The sequence below is a fragment of the Bos mutus genome, chromosome 10, assembly GCF_027580195.1.
Source record: "Bos mutus isolate GX-2022 chromosome 10, NWIPB_WYAK_1.1, whole genome shotgun sequence".
NCBI lineage: Eukaryota > Metazoa > Chordata > Mammalia > Artiodactyla > Bovidae > Bos > Bos mutus.
Window position 1 is genome coordinate 53,729,574 of NC_091626.1, and position 14,524 is coordinate 53,744,097.

Sequence of the window (14,524 nt, forward strand, 5' to 3'; positions counted from 1 at the left end):
AGTGTAAGGTTATAAAATGTTAAAGATGAAATTCCATCACAATGTACTTTTTTTTCAAGCTCTACTGGAAATTTAACACAAATATCAGTGTTAATTACACTTTGTCATGTATGATTTGAGCTTGCTTTAAGCTCATACACTGAAAGGAAGTCTCATTTCATGCACAAAATGTGTTGCATGCTTGGCTTCCTTAATAAAACTACAGTTGAATATTTTCAGTGCCAAAAAAAAAAAAATTCAGCAAAACTAAACTACAGGAAAATGCAAGTTAGTAAGCTTTTGCTTGATACTTCTGAGTAATAATATAAAATCATCAAACTATACTTAGAAATGATAAAAAGACATTGTTATCTTGATAATTTCATCTTAGTTTCAACACCAAACAGTAAAGAAAGCATCCAAGTTTCTGTTACAGTTTTCTAATTTAACTTAGTTGTGAAGGTCAATATTTAGGATCAAAAGGTAACTGCCCCAATTCTATTTCAAGGTTTGCCATGTGTCTTCCATTAGTGCGACCATATTTATGCCATTTACCTTCCCTTTTATAAGGTTGTGGCTGAGGGTGCTTCTGCTCTTGTTTTCGATGCCTGGAGCTTTCAATATTTACCATACGTTGCTTTTTATCTGGTCGACTGAAAGCAGTAAACACATTTTTCATCCAGGTTAGAGTTAAATTTATTTAAACAAGAAACAATTTTAATGTTTTTTCTCCATTAATCTATTATCTGAACACTGAAAAAGGATAGTAAATGAATCTGAAGTATATAATCCTAGTATAACCATATGAAAAAGATTTCAGTGAGTTTATACTTTTATCCTACAGAAAGAAAAAATGGACAAACATAACTGTGCTGGCAAACAGGGGAAACACTCAAAAGATAAATAGAAATGTGACAATAAAATAATGAGATGTGTTTCCATTATTTTTTCTCCTTTCCTATTAAAATTAATTCCCCCTCCCCAAGTGGCTTCCTCCCTCAGCAGGGATACATACACAGTTCCAACAGAGTTCCTCCCTCCCTCCCTCTTTTCTGCATGCGCATGCATGCTCTAACAGCTAAGGCTTATAAACAATATCTACGTGTAGTTCTTGATCTCCATAATCACACCTTTGTCACTACTTCAACAAAACACTCCATGGCCATCCAATTCCCAACCAAGACATCCATTCTTTTTTTGGGGGGCGGGGGGGCAGCATGTAACATTATTCCTTTTACTTGAGATGATTTTCGATTTTCACAATGCCACTCTCTGCCCATCATTCATTCTCAGCCTTCTTTCTCTACAGTCCCTTAGATGTTGGTGTTCTTCAGGAGTCTGATAAACACCTCCAGCCTAGACTATCTACATATACAGAGTCTGGACTAGAGACAGAGTCACATAACTAATGGCCAACAAATTCTCCCTACTTATGTCAATAAATACCAACCACAATTCTCATTTTCAATTCCCCTCACCCAAGCCCTGGTATTCCTTAGTGTAGCTAATGTCCATATATGACTAGACAGTTATATATATAATATACATATATATACACACACACCTATAACTATAGACATATATATATAACTATATAACTAGTGACCCAACCCAGAAATCTCAAAAGGCATTGTTACTTTCTACTTCTATTTCACAAGAAATAGCACCGATTTTACTTACTATATACCGTTCAAATCTGTCCCCTCCTTTCTATTCCTGCTACTGCCCTAGTTCAGATACTCATCAGCTCATGTCTGTATCATTTCAAAAACCACTTTTCAGCATCTAGCTTCACTCTTTCCAATAAACCCTTCAGGCTGCTGCCAGTGACCCAAAATGCAATAAAACAAGTCCTCCAGCATAAAAGTTCTTCATGATCTGAATCTTTTCTTCTGTTCACCCCCCACCTCTACCTTGTCTCCTTAACACAGCATGTCTTCACATCTCCAAATCAGTGCAAATGAAGTTCCCTTTGAGTGCAATGTACTCCATCTGCTGCAGGCAAGTTTTCACTACTTCTTCAAAAACCAGTTAAAAAGAAGTTCAGCTCAAAGGCCATCTTATTATGAAGGCTTCCCAAACATCTGTTGACTGAGGCCAGCATATAATATGCCTCCACATCTCCACTGCATTTCTTGTATTGACCTAATTCTCCAAAAGCTTCTGAGCTCCTTAACAGCAAGAATTTTTCATTTCTTTCCTCAGGACAGCCTCACAGTACTTTGCTCTAGATATGTATTTAATGACTAAAGACACCAAAATCAGTCTCATTATTTTATTGACACATTACATTTATTCAAAAAGCTATATAGAGAAAAATATCTCAAAGGTTAAAAAATAAAGCTAACATTCAAAGATTAGGAGAGTTTTGTGTTACAGAATAGAAAGCTGGTAAGCAATGGATAATACAATGTTATTTTTAAAGGTTATATATAAAGCACACGCATGAGAACTTGTGGCTTGCAAAGTTTATCCCTTTGATCATGCCTCTACCAATAATAATTCTATAATAAATGTATTAAATATCATAATTTAGTTGGTAAGTAGAATAGACAAAGCAAGTGGGACACTTGAATTGTTACTCTGATTTCAAAGTGAAATTTGTATTTTTCACTCCTAGCTTCCCAGAGTGAGTGAGTAAATAAAAGATTAAGGAAATAACTTAAGGTGATTATCTTTTCATATAAAGTATAATGAAAAAAATGAAATAGGCTAAAATAGAATTTTATATCCTCAGATTTTTTAAGGTAGAAATTAAACCATTTGCTCAAGTCAAACTGATTTTATGAAATTTTCAGTTTGTAATAGATTTTAACTTAAAATTTAATCTTTCAATTTATCCTGAATTCCAAGGCAATAAAATACTTTTACAAATAGTACTTTTGTTTACAAAAAGTACTTTTACAACAAATACAGCTGACCCTTGAACAATGTGGGTTTGCACTGCTTGGGTCTATTTATACCTGGATATCTTTCAATAGTAAATACTTCAGTACTACATGGTCTGTGGCTGGTTGAATCCTCAGATGCAGAAATGCTGATACAGAGGGCTGACCATAGGTCATATGCAGACTAACCCCCCATGTTGTTTAAGGGTCAACTGTAGTAGCATTCTAAAAAACTTATCAAATTATAAAAATGCTATTCAATCTACAAATGTTAAAAACTATTATAATAACATGGTGCTATGTAAACCGACCTGGGTCCATATGGAGGGGAAAAGGTGTGACCAAAGAAGTGTCTATATATATATCCATCCAACTTCTCAAATACGCCATCATTATCTACTTGATATTCTTTCATGTCTTTAAGATAATCTTTAACATCATTAACAAAGTCAGTGAAGAGCTTCTGATCATGTATAAAGACACCATTTAGGAAAAACTTATTGATGAAGTGATCAAGTTCTTTCCAATGATGAAAACTATCCAGTTTTTCTAACAAATACCCTTCAATTAACTGTCTAAATTCATCTATCCTTACAGGATTCAACATTTTAACATTAAAAAGGTTAATAGACTCCTGTTGAGCACATTCAAATACACCAGAACAAGCCTTTCTGAAAGAATTATAATTTCCACCACAGTCATGCTCAGCACTGCATTTCTGTGAATTTGTATTTTTTCCAAATTCTTCAAAATGAGGCTTTTCTTTCCTTCCCTCTCTCTGCATAGTAGGGCCTCTACTATTCTGGTTTTGTGTACGTGCCTTATACTGTGGATGGAAATATTCACTAAATGTTGTCGGTTTTTTAGCTGCGGTTTCTTTTGTAGCGCCAAATCTTTTATTGCCTTTTTCATCAAAGATATTCTTGGTGGTATCTTTGAAATGCCTGAAAGTGGATTTAACTGAATCTGAGAATTTTTTCAGATTTTCTTTTACAGCTTCTTTAGCCTGTTTAATTTTTTCTTTATGATGCCTCACAAACTCCTTAGTAGAATTCTTCATTGCATCAAATGTTTCCTTAACAGAACCCAAAAATGTTTCCTTTGATTTATTTTTAGCTCTGTGGTTTCCTCTGTTCCCTTTCTTTTTTCCATCAGTTTCTTGTTTCTCATTTTGATCTTTTGCTTCAACATACAGTCTTTCCCACAAATCAGAACGCTGTTGCTCAAAGGTTAGCTTGCGCTCCAGCTCAGTCAGTCTTTCCCGTAACATTTCTATTTCCTTTTTCTCAGTCACTACACTGGGCGAGTCTGGGTTGCCATACGAGTGGCTGGAGCTTAGCTGTTGGAGTTCTACCCTTAAAGCCATGGTTATTAGTCGTTCTCTTTCCAGTTCTTTCCTGAGCATCTTTGCTTCTGCCAACAGAGTCTCCCTTTGATTAAGGAAACTGTGTGTTTTCAGCTTTTCTTCTTCCAAATGCTGCTTAAGTTTCTGATTTTCTGTAACTAATTCAGCGCTTGTCCCTTTATCTTCTAATATCCTAATCTGTTCTCTTAATTTCCTTAACTCTTCCTGTAATGAAGACAAAGCTTTTTCTTCCTTCTCCAGAGATGTTCTTAGATACTGATTTTCTGTATCAAGGTTCTTTTTCTGAGTTTCAAAGGACATCTTCTCTGCTTCAGTATGGGTCCAACACCTTGCAAGGTTTTCCTTCAATGACTAAATTTTTTTGAAAGATAAGAAAGAAAAATATCAAGTAAAATATCAAAGATGAATTTAAATCTTAATGGTATAACAAATACTCCATAAATGTTTAGTGTCTATCTCCATAGAGACTATCCTTTATGTAGTATTTTCAATACATGAAAATTGGAAAATAAAAGGTTCATATGCAAGAAAATGCACAGCAAACAGCTACATGAAAATAAAAACAAAGCATGCTGGAAGAAGACTGCCTTCTACCTTTTAACTACAGGACTCCACAATCTGTACTGGGAAGGCTCCTAGAGAGAATTTAGGAAGGACTAAAGGTTCTCTGATCCTTGAGTGATGGAGATTATCTTATAAAAAGTAAAATTATATTAGATGACTTTAGGCTTCAAAAGTCCGTTATATACTCATGGCACTCGCTAAAGGAAAAAATTTTCAATAATCTCGGTATTATTTGAAAGATCTTGGTCCTACGCAAATGAACACCTTAGTTCAGGTAAGTCATATAAGTTCTCCCACAGTTCAGAGAACAGACTAAATCTTGGTAACACTTACAACTAATTTCTCCAATTTCAATGTTTCTGAAGAGACTGACCAGATTAGCAATGTAACTCTGAAGTCAGCACCATTTCTGAGAGAGAAATTATGTCCAATCAAGTTTATAGAACTTTTGCTGCAGTGCTAGGTAGCCTTGAAGGGCCTGATTTTCCTGTCAATACATGTATTAGTAACAAACTTTTATCAAAATAGCAAGAAATTAAACAAATTAATGGTTATGCTTAAACAGATTAATGGTTATAACACTATCTAGTCAGTTAAAATCTCTTATAAATCAGCAAAATGATATTTCAACTTTGTTTAAAATTGACTACAAACATTATGACTGTTCCCTCTTTAAAAAAAAAAAAAAAAAAACACCTTATTTTGTTTTTCACTTTTTGACCCACGTGCACAGCCGTGAAAGCATTGAGTCCTAATTCCCAGACCACAAGGAAATTGCCAAGACTTTCTTTTTTTGGCCATGCCATGTGGCATACAGGATCTTAATTCCCAGAACAGGGATCAAACTTGTGCCCCCTGCATTGGAAGTGTGAAGTCTTAACCACTGGGCTGCCAGGGAAGTCCCATGACTAATCCATTTCAGTCAGACCATAAAAATATCTGACAGAGACAAAAAAAAAGTCCTTTTAATGACAAGATTTTCCACTTAAAAATTAACTATCTGAGATGGATATTTCACTGTCTGGCTCATTAATCTTCAAAGAAAAAATTAAAAATCAAAATTTCCTTACAGTCATTTCATCTGCTCTCCCTGTGTGAGAGAAAACACGTTTCATTTATCCAACAGAAGTGGACTCTGGAGAATACTATGCTAAGTGCAGTAAGTCAGAGAAGGACAAATACTGTATGATATCACTTATATGGGGAATCTAAAAAATAATACAAACAAATATAAAAGCAAAACAGAAACACAGATATAGGAAACAAATTAGTGGTTACCAGTGAGGAAAGGGAAGGGCGGGGCACATTATGGTATGGGATTAAGAGGTACAAACTACTGCTCTGTATAAAGGATATATTGTATAGAACAGGGAATTATAGCCACTATAATAACTTTTAATGGAATATAATCTGTAAAAAATACGGAACAACTATGCTGTACTCTTGATACTAATACTGCAAATCAACGTACTTCAATAATTTTTTAAGTGAACTATGGAGTACAACAGACTAATGCAGTATTATTTTTAAATGCACAAGCACAGGGAGTGCCACCAGATGACTAGAGGGTACAATATTCTGTATCCAGTAAACTCTAAAATCTTGAATTAAGTGGCAAAGCAGATCCTGGACAGGTCTTCCATGAAGATCTTCAAATTCCAAACCACATTTAGCAGCTGGAGACAAGAGGTTTGCAAGAACTGATTCAGTAAAGATCCATACAGGCTGAGTCTCCTTAGAGCCAACATCATTCTATGCAACCAGAAACCGTCATAGTAAAGAAGAGAATGGCTGCTCCTTTCTGTAACATCCTCTGCTCAAGGCAACTCAGGAGGTTATAATTCAAGAGGTTGCCACGCCCTTCTGGAATAGGGCATAGCTCTAGTATTCTTGCCTAGAGAATTCCATGGACAGAGGAACCTGGCAGCCTACAGTCCATGGGATCGCAGAGTCTAACATGACTATCACACTGCTCAAGGCAGAGAAAACTACACTATTTACAATTAACTTCAGTAGTCCATCCCTGAAAGATATAATTTAGATGTTAAGTGGGATTGTGTTTTCCAAAGAAATACAACCATAACCCTATAAAGAGTATATAAAAAAAATAAAACAAAAAGAATATATACATAAAGAAGGGAAATTTACATTGTGAAGCATATACATTGTGAAGGTAATTTAGGGAAATGGAAGGAAAAAGGAACAGTTTACCTTTCTACCCTGAGTTTACTATAATCCCAACACCCTTCCAAAGCAAGAACTAGAGAGGAAATACTTTGCTAATCCTCATAAACCCAGAATGGAAAGCAGAGTCCTGTTGGACCTAGGTGAATTTCAGGTATTTTCATGGCATGCTTTCTCTGTCTTCATAACTGATATGAGACCAGAAAAAAGGACCGCCTGATTATTCCTCACGAGCAAGGGTAGCTCCTAGAGAAAAGTACAAACTCTCCTCTTTCTCTCTCACTGAATGAAATGTTTTGCTTGGCTCTATAAAAATAATGTTAATAATAATAATGGTTTTTTAAAATTTATTTTTGGCTATGCTGGGTCTTCACTGCTGTACGAGGGCTTTCTCTAGTTGCAGCACGTAGGGGCTACTCTTAAATGTGGGGCTTGGGATTCTCATTGCAGTGGCTTCTCTTGTTGAAGAGCACAGGCTCTAGGGCATGCAGGCTTCAGCAATTGTGGCACACGCGCTCAGCTGCCCTGCAACATGTGGGATCTTCCCGGACCAGGGATCGAATAGGTGTTCCTTGCATTGTAAAGTGGATTCTTTTATTTTTCAACTTGTTAATGTGGTGTATTACATTGATTGATTTGCGGATATTGAAGAATCCTTGCATCCCTGGGATAAAGCCCACTTGACCATGGTGTATGATCTTTTTAATGTGTTGTTGGATTCTGATTGCTAGAATTTTGTTAAGGATTTTTGCATCTATGTTTATCAGTGGTATTGGCCTGTAGTTTTCTTTTTTTGTGGCATCTTTGTCAGGTTTTGGTATTCAAAGGCTTTCTCTGCATCTATTGAGATAATCATATGGTTTTTATTTTTCAACTTGTTAATGTGGTGTATTACATTGATTGATTTGCTGTAAAGTGGATTCTTAACCATCGGACCACCAGGGAAGTCGCCTAATAATGTTTTATATATAATATCAATTAAAATAATGTTAACTATAATATAGTGATTAGGAAGAAAATCTTTGGAGTCAGATAAACAAAATTAAATTCAGCTTTGTTGACTGCCAGACTTGAGAAAGTTATTTAGCTTTTTTGAATCTCTTTCCTATCTATAAAATAAAATTAGTATCAATACTTGCTTAAATCACTGGGATGTGGCAAGAAATGCTGTATGTAAGGTACAACACTGACCAGGACACACAAGTACTCAGTCAACAATTACCAATACTATTATTGATTTACTAATCTGCACTGTACTTGTATCTGAATAGCACAATAATTATTGGATGACACAATTTTATAAATTTGTTACTAGTACATACCTTATATTCTATTAATGACTCTTGTTCCTGTTGACACTGGGAAAGATAATCCTTCATATCATTCAGTTCATCTTCATGTATCTTTTTGACTAACTGTTGACGCTTCTGAATCTGAATTGTGCCTAAAAATAAAAATTTTTTTATTGAAGATATATAAATGTCACAATTACCAATATTTTAAAATATACAACGAAACACATAATTTGCATATTATTTAACTGCTTGATCCAGAGAGGATCATTTTCTTCAAAATACAACAGTTTTACAAAATATTTCAGTTTTAAAAAATTCTGATTATATAAACAAAGAAAGAATAAGTAAAATCTTATGGTGTCATTCATTAAATGGCAACAGATGGATGCTAATTTATAAATCAGGCCAAATAGGTTAATATAATTTTTATTATATTTAGCATACACCAGGTATATTTAAGCAGTTCACTATTCTTTTGATTAAAACAAGCCAGACCATATTACTCTACCAAGCAAAATAATTTGTCATGTTTCTGTCTTATTATATTGAAAGCACTCAAGTTTGTTGTATTTAAGGGCTCTCTGAGGTACATAAAGTGTTGCATTCCCCACTTCAACAGAGAAAAGAACAAATCATGCAGTCTAGTCACAGGTTATAAGTCACTAAAGAAAAATGAAAATTTTTTTCTCACTATATTTTGCCTAAATGATATAGCATAAGCCTAAAAAGAATAGCAAGGAAAACAACTGGCGAACTATGATTATCCACCATTCTCAAAGCCAGCTCTTTGAAGAACTCTGCACTAGTTAGGCCTGTATGGGAATATCACCATCCCTACCCCCATGAATCATAAATTAACCAGGATGCTCTATATTTTCACCCTAAAAATCAAACTGTTAATTTGCCAAGACATGCTGTTCACATGCTGCTACATGCTTCATGCATGAGAAAAAACATTAAATCAAAAAGAAGGCCAAATGCATCTGGCAACCATAATACTACATCTCTGAGTGGCATCACATCACAGAATTTTGTAGTGAAAGAATATAATAATGAATAGTTTATTGATTTCTGAAAAAATAACTTATTTCTTTAATACATCTTGAAAATCACTAAAAACTTTTGCCAAATTACAGACAACTATTACCAGTTAACAGCTATGATACTCTGTCAGAATTCACTTCTCAAAAGAACAAAAAAGGAAATACAAAAAAAAAAATTTCAAATATGTTTCCCTATTATTCTGAAAAATCTCAGATCTTTTGAAATATTAAAATAAATTTATCTATAGTTCCAAGGCAACAGAAAATTGCTTTTTTTTTCCCCCCCAAAACTGCTAACAGAATGATCTTTGGCCACTGGGAAATATCTTAAAACTATGTGTTGAGATCTGAGTTTGTGGTACTATTACGCAGCATATGTTTGATGACTATCAGCATGCCCCTTATCAATCAATCCCACCATTAGCTTTTTTTTCCCTTCTACACCTTCAGCTGTAAACCATAAAGTGTTACAACCCAGGGTGTACGGCTTTCTGGTTCTGTCCACAAATCTGCCTACCTTAATCACATTAACCCACTGTTGGTTTTTGCTACCACTGCAGTAAGGCTTCTTTTCTACAGATAAAGCGTCTCAGTCTCACCAGAGCTTCAAGCCAATACATCCATCTGCCTGCCGGGCACAATTTTTGGGGTGTCTTCAGTAAAACAAAACAAAACTACTTCAGCACCTGCCCTAATTCACTCTAAAATAAAGTTCAGTTCAGTTGCTCAGTTGTATCTCTTTGCAACCCCATGGACTGCAGCAGGCCAGGTAAACCAAACTGTGCTCACCATCTATTAACTTTATCACTGACCAAAAAATGCATCCCTCTAATTCCCCCCACCACCTAAAGTAAAGAAGCTAACACACTTCTTGGAATTTAAAAAGTAAACCACCACTATCTCAAGTATCCCTGGCTCAAAGTTATGTTTTCTACTGGTATTCCATGTTCCTTATTTCACCAACCTTCTCTCTATCCCCACCTACACTACAACAGTCAAGGCCCTGATCACCAAATACCTGAATTACCAAACCTTCTACTTGACTATTCCCACACTATCCCACACTATCTTTTTCACTTTTCCTCTAAAATTACTGCTTCGGGTCACTATAAATCAAACTCTCCTGCTCAGATTCCAAGATGTTTTACAGTATAGTTGCATCCCACATATTCCAACCTGATATTCCATTATTTCTAAACATCTATTCTATACCTGGCTATACAATCCTGCCAGTCTTTTCAGTGCTCCCAAACTTATCAAGTTTCCTTTCAGGTTATCAGGTTCTCCACTGCTAGCATGTTCTGCTTTCCTTCCACATTAGAGTGTGTGGAAGTCCAGACCCAACTCAAATCCTACCTCCTCTTGGATGACTGACTCAGTGTCATAGCCTGAGCTATGATTCTTGTTTGTGCTTCATAACTTAGCACCTAGTTATATCGTTACGTTATTTGCTGAAAAGCAGGGCAGCCTATACTTAAAGCAACTCCATGAGGAAAACAAATCAATTAAATTTCACTGTCAATTTAGAATATGAACAGTCTACAGGTAAAAGAAAGAACAAGATAAGTGCTTCATTGTGATTTTCAAAAAATTTGTAAGGACTTTCAGGACCTGAAGCAGTACCAGATACCTACAGTATTCTTTTACTATCCTCAGCCCTTCCAAATAGTTCTCTCTTCCATCCAACATAGATATGACACTCCAAATTTTCATGGTGCCAAGGTTGGTGAATGTTCTGAATGATTTAGTAGTGTGTTCTTGATAAATGATTATAAAGCAAATGACTAATTATGGAATGCAATGACTGACTTCACACTGCCTGGGAAATTCAAGCTAGCTCTAACATCAACTCAAAAGAACTCAAAGTATTGAGATCAGTGCCACAATTAACAAAAAAAACCCTGTGATATCCTTTAAAAGTAACCATGAAAAACTTTTCATTCAGATTAAGTTTTGTGTTCACTGAGCCAGTCTCATTAATGTATAGACCTATTATTATGAAGGTTGTTCCAATTCTGAAAAGCTAATCTGAAGTACTACAGGAAAATATTTTCAATATAATTAATAAAGTATATTTTACAAGTAACAAAGTTCTTAAATAAGAGGGCAATAATTTATCAGTTTTTAAAAGCACTCCTAAGTTAATCTTTCTACAAAATACTTAAAGGTCATGCACTTTGCAGAGCTTTAATGCAATGTGGATTAACATTAAATCACTGTCCAATTTTTTTTTAGTAATAAAAAAAGATTAAAATTACACCTTCTCCTTTGTTACCTCCACGTTTACCTGCAATGGGAAAAAACCATGCTCAAAAGAATGTTCATACATTTGCTCCAGCTAGATAATAAACAAGTTAAGTATATATTTCAAGTCAAATCTCACTATAACAAACTTCAAGGGAAGATACAAATTAAAAGGTCCCAGTATTAAATTCAAGCAGACATCCACCAGGCATCTAAATACTTATTTTTTATTAATATAAAGTTAAAGACAAGAAGAAACAGATTTATTTTTCTCTCACTTTAAACAAGAATTGATTATCTTCACTAAGTTTCTTCTCATATCACACTATACTGAATAATACATCTTTTCTATGAATCAACACAGGGTACATGTAATTCCTGAATCTTAAGGAACACACTACTGGAAGGAACCAGATTACTCAAAAAGCTAAACTGTGTATTATATAGGCAAAAATCCTAAATGTAGTTAATATAAGGCAAACTGCAAGTTGTGAAGTTGGCAAGATCTAAGACATTTGATTAAACTTTTTCAAAATTTTAATAAAGCAAAAAGTACAAATGTTCAGTTCTCAAATAGTCTTATCTTTGTACAAATATACAACTTAAATAAGATTCAATGGTTAGGCTCCCAAAAGAAAAATACCACGTGGCATCCCTTCCTCTTTCACGAGGGTAGTTTCAAAGGCTTTGCATCAAGAAAATAATTAACCAATGTAAATAAGATTAATTAACCAATGTAAATAACACTGAGCAAAGTATAATACAAGTGAATTCTTAAGTCATGTGAATCACAGAAGTAATAACAAGTCATAAAATATAATGCCTGCATGAACCCTGAAGGTAGAATGAGCACCAATTACTGTGACATTCATTTCAAATGTAACAAATAGTTACAAATGGAACTTAAATAATCCTAATAATATATATATATGAACAGCCCTTACATTTCTTAAATACTGTTTTCATTTAAGTGCAAATAGCTTTGTAAGGCAACACTACCCCAATTTCCACAAGAAAACTAAGGCTCAAACAAGTATGTTTTCTAAGGTCATATATTTCAAGGATGACACTGAAAACAGCTCCCAGAATGCCTCACTCTTCACCATCACTTTATATAAAACAAATTTTCAAATACTTACCATAGAAATGTCCAAATCCCATGCTGATCGCAATCACCAAAGCAAGTATAACACATTTATTGAGACCACTACTGAACTGCCGTTTACATAGCTCCTGAGGGGGTTCAGGCTCTTGTTCAGCAAGTAGCCTTTCTTCAGATTCTGAACTAGACACAGTCTTCTTCCTGGCACGACGTCGTCTAAAGGTTGCACTGGGCTGATGGCTGGTTTCGTCACTGCTTGATTCGTCGTCGCTAGGCTGAGATGAAAATACTGTTTAAAAAAAAATGGAGATAAATACTTTAGAAAGCTTTCCTGATAAATATGATTTAGAATGCCATCCATATGTGCCTTTTTACATAAGACAGCCAAAAATAAAAACAACACAACAGAAACAAATCTTAAATTTTCAAATTTATCAACATAAAACCAAAGATTTCAATTGTGATACCTAAGACTTTTTTTTAACTATATTGTGTGCCACTGAGGGTCTGGTTTTGGCTTTTTTCTTTTTTTAACCTCCCATATACTTTATACCATTAAAACAATTATTCTCACAGCCTATTAAGTTTCACTGCTATTAGCGCCATAAATGCTATTTCTAGACGTGAAAAAAAAAACAACTCTATCTCTTCAATTTCAAATGGAGGTAATTTAAGCTCAACTGTTTAAGGAACAGAGGGAAGTATACAAGCAGTTCCTGTGATTTAAAAAAGACAATAACTACCAGAAGTTTCCCTGAGTGTACTAGCCCCTAGTTTTATTTCCATCCTATGAGCCCCAAATCAAGGTTCAAAGCACTGTAGTTTAACCCAGGCTTCCAGAAGTCAGATGAGCCCTTCCCTTCGACTGCCACTCTTACTAGAAGGTTATTAATTTTACCCTCTAGTAAATATGTCAGCATGAGGAAGTGACACAACAGCTATCTCCGATACTAAGCACTAGTCTTGTGCTGCTCCTTTATGAAAAGAACAATAAAGAACAACAAATAGAAAAAAAAAAAAATCACAAGAAATCTCAAGTACTAGAAGCATAGTCATTGGAAAAAACCATCTTCAGTTTTTTCAAATGTATTATTTCTTAATATTGTCCCATATATCAATAAACTATATGCTGAGGCAGATTAGATGTCTCAGTAATAATTTCCAAACGCCAGGGAGAAGGAAAAAAAAAGCACTACAAGTAAGAATAAAATGTGAACATAAATTTGATACAAAGAGCTCCAAAAACCACAAACATTCATGCTTCAAAAAAGCAAAACACTTCTTCAGAAGACAGGGTATCCATGCCACAGCAAAGCTGCTGACTTAGGTTAGACAATACTTTTAAAAGTTGGATCACAGAGAATTCGGTTGACTCTCAACTTAAACAGTAAACACAAAGACAGAAGGTACTACTGAATATTCATTCAGTATTATATTATATTATATTCATTCAATATTATATTCCTAATAGTTAATGACAAAGATGTCACTGAGAGATCTTTGGGTCAAAACCCTTATGCCCATCATGTTTATCTGGTTATTCTTGATCACTAGTTTTTCCAAGATGTCATAGCCTCAGCTGTAAGCTTACATTTCTTGGACAAAGAGAAAGAAAGGAAGACTTTAACAAAGCATCACATAATATAAAGGCATTCATGATCATGGCTGAAGTACTTAATTCAGACTTTCTGACATAATTAAGATGGGTAAATATAAAAACAAACCATTTCTAAATTTTTAAAATTTTCAATTCTACGTTAACTTATTGCCTACATTATGCATTCTAAGTAAACTGATCAGGCTGGCCCAAATGAAAAAATTCACATTCTTATCTAATGCTTCCATCTTTTTTAACCCAT

The 14,524-nt window shown here is 34.6% G+C and overlaps 1 protein-coding gene across 6 annotated transcripts in view; it reads right to left on the reverse strand.

Annotated features, from left to right (window-relative positions):
- CCPG1 (cell cycle progression 1) overlaps positions 1-14,524 on the reverse strand; it is a 42,077-nt gene that overhangs the window by 176 nt on the left and 27,377 nt on the right. For 2 of the 6 annotated variants that reach the window (XM_070377932.1, XM_070377928.1), the window contains 5 exons: positions 12,703-12,954; positions 11,580-11,606; positions 8,304-8,425; positions 3,179-4,584; positions 10-632 (listed from right to left, as the gene is read on the reverse strand). In XM_070377932.1, the coding sequence (XP_070234033.1) occupies positions 443-632; positions 3,179-4,584; positions 8,304-8,425; positions 11,580-11,606; positions 12,703-12,954 (1,997 nt within the window). In that variant the 3' untranslated portion in view covers positions 10-442. Of the gene's footprint in view, positions 1-9; positions 633-3,178; positions 4,585-8,303; positions 8,426-11,579; positions 11,607-12,702; positions 12,955-14,524 lie in introns of those variants that run through there. The other 4 variants (XM_005905635.2, XM_070377930.1, XM_070377931.1 and 1 more) reach the window with 3 other exon arrangements.